Below are 5999 nucleotides of genomic sequence, written 5' to 3'. Positions count from 1 at the left end.
GGTTTTCTTACTTTGTTGTATGGCACTTAGAGAAAAAGAGCTTCTTTATTGATTTTTTTTCTCTCTTTTGTGTGAAAGTGAAATTTTGGTGTATTAGGACTTCGAGTTTTAAGTGATTTTCTTTCTGTTATCTATGTACTCCATCTTTTGTAAGTGAATTTTTCCAAGATCGTGTCAACCAGTGAATATAGACTTGTTAAGCTGAACCATTTAAATCTTGGTATCGTGTGATTGATTTATTTTATATTCTGTTATTTTCTGATCCTTTAGGATCTTGAATTTAGTTTCATGTACAACACAGCCAAAAAAAAAAAAAAAAAAAAAAAAATTCTGATCTAAAGGGATTCTTCTTTGGAAAACCAAAAGATAGTTTTTGCCTCAAAGATGCAGTAAGAAGATAAATGAAGAAAGGAACAACAGACATGTCAAAATAGTGCATGTAATGAAAGAAAAAACAATCTATACTCGTACATATAACCTAACAGTCCCATATCTCTATTTAGGAAAAACTAACAAAAAAAAAAATGAGAGAAAAATATATGGGGGGGGAAAAACACAAATGAAAAGAACAATGACATGTAACAAAGTGAAAGAAACAAAACAACTCCTCTAAATAAGTTTGCCATGAAGCAGCAAACAATCCTTAGTTTCCTGCAACCGCTTCATCAGCAGCTAGCCTTCCCAGTAGAATAAACAGGAAAATGCATCACTTCCCCTCTATCACACATTGGCCTTCTCTTCAGCAGCACCCTTTGCTTCTGTTTTCTTTTCTTCAGAGGTGCCATAATTTTGTGTCTCTGTAACTGATGCAACTTCAATTACCTTCTGCGTTTCAGCCTCCTCTTTAGCACTGCCAACATCCTGGGCTTCTGTTTTCTTTTCCTCCGACGTCGTTTCTCCGGCCGGTGCAGCTTCAACTGAGCTCTCTCTTTCAGCCTTCACATGACCATCAGCAACATAAGGGGCTTCTTTTTTCTTCTCATCATCTACAGTTGGTGCAGTTTCAGTTGTTTTCTCTGTTTCTGAGAAATCTACAGTTGGTGCGGTTTCGGTTGTTTTCTCTGTTTCTGAGAAATCTACAGTTGATGCAGTTTCGGTTGTTTTCTCTGTTTCTGAGAAATTTACAGTTGGTGCGGTTTCGGTTGTTTTCTCTGTTTCTGAGAAATCTACAGTTGATGTAGTTTCGGTTATTTTCTCTGTTTCTGAGAAATCTACAGTTGATGCAGTTTCGGTTGTTTTCTCTGTTTCTGCCTTCTCAGAAGCATATACAACTTCTGAGACAGGAGTCTGTTGAACTGGAGCATCAACAACATCTGGGGCAGGAGTTTGTTGAACTGGAATTTCAGGCTTTTGAGCATCGACAACATCAGGGACAGGGTTCTGTTCAACCAGAATTTCAGTTTTTTCAACCTGTAAAAGCGTGGTTTCAGATTCATATGTAGGTTTTATATTCTCTGGTGGATCTTCTTGTTTTGGTGGCTCCACTGCAGGGTTACCATCTCCTGTTTTGCCTTTCCCTTCCTCATTCTGCCAAAAACAAAAACAAAAGAACAAAGTTTAGTGAAAAAAAAAAAAGAACCAAGACTTGTCCCAATGATTATGAGAGAAAATGTCATCAACAATCTGATGTGAATTGTGATATATTAAATAATTGTAAATTCTTCAAGTACACAAATCAACAGTCAAAAAGGAAAATCTAAATCCAACATAAATCTCTTCTAAACTAGGTTAAAAAAATTTCATTCAACTTAATCTATAAAATTGTTATGTGTTCCTTAGCATGTGAAAAATACATGGTGACAATCACACGGTTTTTTAATAGTTTCTTAGCACGTGAAAAACACGTCATTTTTTTATTAAAACTAATAAAAAAGGGGGATAACTTCACTTTAGACCCTTGAATTACCACACGATTTAAGAAACTTCTTCCAAACTTCAAAACCTCTTAATTTGAACCTCTGAACTTTCAATTGCAATCAATTTGAACCTCTTGTCTGATTTTAAACGTTAAAAGTGAGACAATGACGTTTATACCACTAACCTTTTTATAAAATTTCAAATTTACCCTTAATTAAAAAAAATTTTTTTAAAAAAAAAATCAAGGATATTTTGGTCATTTTAGGGGTAAATTAGGGAAGTTAACGGCTAAATCTGACGGAGGGGTTTAAATTGACTGCAATTGAAAGTTTAAGGGTCCAAATTGAGAGATTTTGAAGTTTGGGAGGGCCTTCTCAAATCGTGTGGTAACTCAGGCGTCTAAAGTGAAGTTACCACTAAAAAGAATGTGCTTCTCACATGCTCAAGGGACACAAAATAGGTTTATATACTGATTTTGAAGAATTTCTTCCACTTTCGTCCATCTAAATCATATGGCCAGAAAAATAACTATGAATTGTCCCAAAGGGTATGAAAAAAGATGTCATCAACAATCTGATTTGATATTTTAGAATGAAAAATTCTTCAAGTGCATGAAGCAACAGAGGAAAAACCAGAAACTAAATCATATGGCCAATATATTCATACACTAATCTTTGGCTACTAATCCCATATTAAGCAACCAAAAATTTTAGCCATCAAAAAATCTAAGTTGTATTTCGACATATAACTTCACAAGTAGGTTTGGCAAGATTTTTTTAAAAAGAACTCCTTTCGCTTCTCAAACGCTAAAAGCTCTTCCGAAATGTTAGTTAAACAACAAACAGACTATTAATTTTTAATTTTTTTTTTCAATTTTATTAATTAACAAGCAATACTGACATATCAAAGTGATTTTACAATGCTGAGAGTGATAGGTGCACAAAGACAAAATTATATATATTTAAGAGCCTGAGGAAAGAAATTAAAAAGAGGAAAACAGAGGATGGAGATCTAAAGTTCAATGGTTGTGACCAACCATTTGACAAATATGATCAAGGAGGTCCCATTTTATCAAATCAATTGACTCTGGTATTTATGTGCTTACCAACCAGGCATGTCCTGTGTGTTATTTTTTGATCAACAGTCTTTTTCAACACACCCAAAGTCTAAGGTTTTGTTTGGAAAATGCTTTTAAAAATGTGAAATGTAAACATAATTTTGAGAATTTTGCAAGTATAAAGTGGTTGAAGTTGTTTATTAATGCTTTACTTTTCTCCTACGAAACAAAAAAAACTCTTCAAAAAAGCAATAAAAATAGCTGAGATTACGTCAGAAACTTCAAAAATACTCTTAGTACTTCAAAAGATATGTCATACAGAAAGTTGGTCTATCTGATAAAAAAATTAAAAAAATTAAAAAAAAGAAATTAAACTTCAAAAGTTTTTTTTTTTTTTTTTTTACTTTTTTCCACTAAAAATGGGTACAAAAACTCACTTTTGAAAAAAATAAAAAAAATTGCTTTAAAATCTCTATTTCCCAACACAATCTTAAACATGTTCTAGAGTTTTTTAACATTGCATACTGATGATTTGTTAAATATGCAAATTTACCACGAGCAATGATTTGGCAATCTAATTTATTACAAATACAAATGTACTACGAGCAACATTAAAAATCAAATTTTTATCTCACAATAATTTTGAAAATATCGACTACCCTAATGCAATGCACCCATCATCGACTATCCTAAGTGAAAATGGAACCACAAAGGGCAAAAGCCCTCCTGGGTGTCTTTGAGGGGGACATGAAGACACAGAAAAGGCGTTAAAAAGGCAAACATATCGCATGGTCTGCCTTTGATAGAGGATAATTAAGGATATGAACTGAGCACAAAAAACCAAAAGAGAATCCAAAGCAGCTGGCGGGCCCAGGGCCTCGACAGTACAACACGCTTGTTTGTCGTCAAATGGAAGATGCGATGCATTGAGGAAGATACCTTTTACCTATACCCATTCTCTCCACCGCAACTATACATATCACATCATGACAAACAATAACTAACCAACAATTTTTTCCCAACGACAATTGCGGATTAAGATGCACGGCAATTTCGACAGCTAATTATGATAAATATAAAAGAGACAGACATAATAGCTAGGTTTCATCTCGGACTGATCCAATGGTTGATTTGAAGAAAAAATGTAAAAAGATCATTTTTCTACTCAGATAAATATACAAGAGATAGAGACATAATAGCTAGGTTTCATCTCGGACTAATCCAATGGTTGATTTGAAGAAAAAAAAGGTAAAAACATCATTTTTCTACTTAGATAAGTATACAAGAGACGGAGACATAATAGCTAGGTTTCATCTCGGGACTGATCAAATGGTTGATTTGAAAAAAAATATATATATATATTGCAAAAAGATCATTTTTCTACTCAGATTGGTAGATCTTATGTTTATTCTATCGAATATTGCTAAGAATGATGTGACTTTTAAAATCACCATTAAATTATTGATTGATTACTATTGCATTTAAATTAAATAATAATTTTAAAAATCACTTCATTTTTTAAGAGCACAAGAGGAATTTTTAGAATTATTTATATTTTAGCAGTCTAAATTACTAATTGCTGTGAATCTCGATTCGAAGATGATCTCGACTATCCTCTACAATTTTGATATATATATTTATAGATAATTTTTAATTATCTTTAGATTAACTTATTAAAATTTTATTATATCAACACTGCTATATTCTAAAATTATGATAAAGTTAAGTTAGTAAACAATGACCTGGCAAAAATGATAAATATTGATATGAAAAAAAATTAGTAATTTAAATTAAAAATTTTGATAGAAAATTTATATGATAAAATATTATATAAATTATAAATATGAAGACCATGAATGAGTTAATAAATTTGATAAATACTTATATAATAAAATCATATCCATTTAATTTTCAAAAAAAATTGAGATTAATAATATATTACAAATTATATAAACATCTTAATCCAAAGAAATTAGCTACGATATATATAGCTGGAATGTTTCAAAAAAATCAATTAAACTTTTGTTTGGGATCACAGAAAAACATAGAGTTGCCCATCGAATTTTTCGATTTCCGGAAAACCCTTCAAAAATAAAAAAAAGCACGAGGAAAACAACTATTTTCATGTTCTTTCGTTTTCCGTCAGTTTCCTACTAACCAAACGGAACCAGAAAGATGAAATTCAATGAAACAATCGACCAGATAAAACTATGTAAACTACTAAACAACGATTTGAGTTTCTTAAAAGACAAAAGACCGACAGATTAGAGAAACATAAAGCAGACAGGATTGCAAATGATCAAACGCAAAAACCGGAACACTTCGATTCGCAGCTCTGTCGCCCATTTCAGGCCAAAAACAGATTAACAATTCAATCAAAATATTTATTAAAAAGTAAATACGTAATATAACAATTTTTTTTAAAAAAAGAAAAGAAATGTAATGATTACCTCCTTGAACAAGATGCTGAGGGAGCGGCGCTTACTGTCCTGGTCGTCAAGCTTGTCATCATCAACAATCTCCTTGACCTTATCACCCTCTTCAACCGCCTTGGCATCGATCTTCTCACCCTCGGTAACACCAACGACAACTACAACAGGCGGCTCGGGAGCCGCGGAGGGCTTGTCCTCCTTAGTCGGCTCGGGAGCCAGCGCATCCTTCAAGACCTTGGGCTTGGTCGCACACCCTCCCATCTCCTTCTAAAAAAGTTTTTTTCTTTCTTTTTTTTTCTCTCTCTAAAAAGAGCTTTTTGGAAAGCCAAGAGAGACCTCCTTTTATAGACACACAAATTCGGCGGTTGTCTTCCAGTCCCGACATTTCTTCTCCCGCGAACAAACATTACTAAAATAGTAAATATGTTTTCGTTTCATTTTTCTCATTTTTTTTCAAAAAAATAAAAATAAATAAAACCATAAAAGAGAAATCTGAGGGTCACCGCCAGCTGTGGATCTCACAGTCCTCATGGATAAGCATTTATCTTAATTTTTTTTTTTAGTTATTAGTAATTTGAATAATAATTAGGAAAAAAATAATTGTAAAATCAATCCATCTTATTTACTTGATTTGTAATACATATTAAGATGAA

The 5999-nt window shown here is 32.5% G+C and overlaps 1 protein-coding gene across 1 annotated transcript; it reads right to left on the bottom strand.

The window, feature by feature from the left end:
* Positions 1-423: 423 nt before the first annotated feature.
* On the bottom strand, positions 424-5669 carry LOC132166070 (uncharacterized). The gene is made up of 2 exons (XM_059576824.1): positions 5365-5669; positions 424-1527 (listed from the first exon to the last, which is right to left on the bottom strand). The coding sequence occupies exons 1-2, from the start codon at positions 5605-5607 to the stop codon at positions 721-723; spliced, it is 1050 nt and encodes a 349-aa protein (XP_059432807.1). The 5' UTR covers positions 5608-5669; the 3' UTR covers positions 424-720.
* Positions 5670-5999: the final 330 nt, after the last annotated feature.

Source organism: Corylus avellana, chromosome ca11, assembly GCF_901000735.1.
Source record: "Corylus avellana chromosome ca11, CavTom2PMs-1.0".
NCBI classification, from domain to species: Eukaryota; Viridiplantae; Streptophyta; class Magnoliopsida; order Fagales; family Betulaceae; genus Corylus; species Corylus avellana.
This window is presented reverse-complemented; position numbering and strand designations above follow the sequence as displayed.

Coding starts and splice junctions, on each gene's coding strand:
- LOC132166070 (XM_059576824.1), bottom strand. CDS start 5,607: ATGGGAGGGTGTGCGACCAAGCCCAAGGTCTTGAAGGATGCGCTGGCT. Junction 1,528..5,364: donor TCAGCATCTTGTTCAAGGAG/GTAATCATTACA, acceptor TGTTTTTGGCAG/AATGAGGAAGGGAAAGGCAA.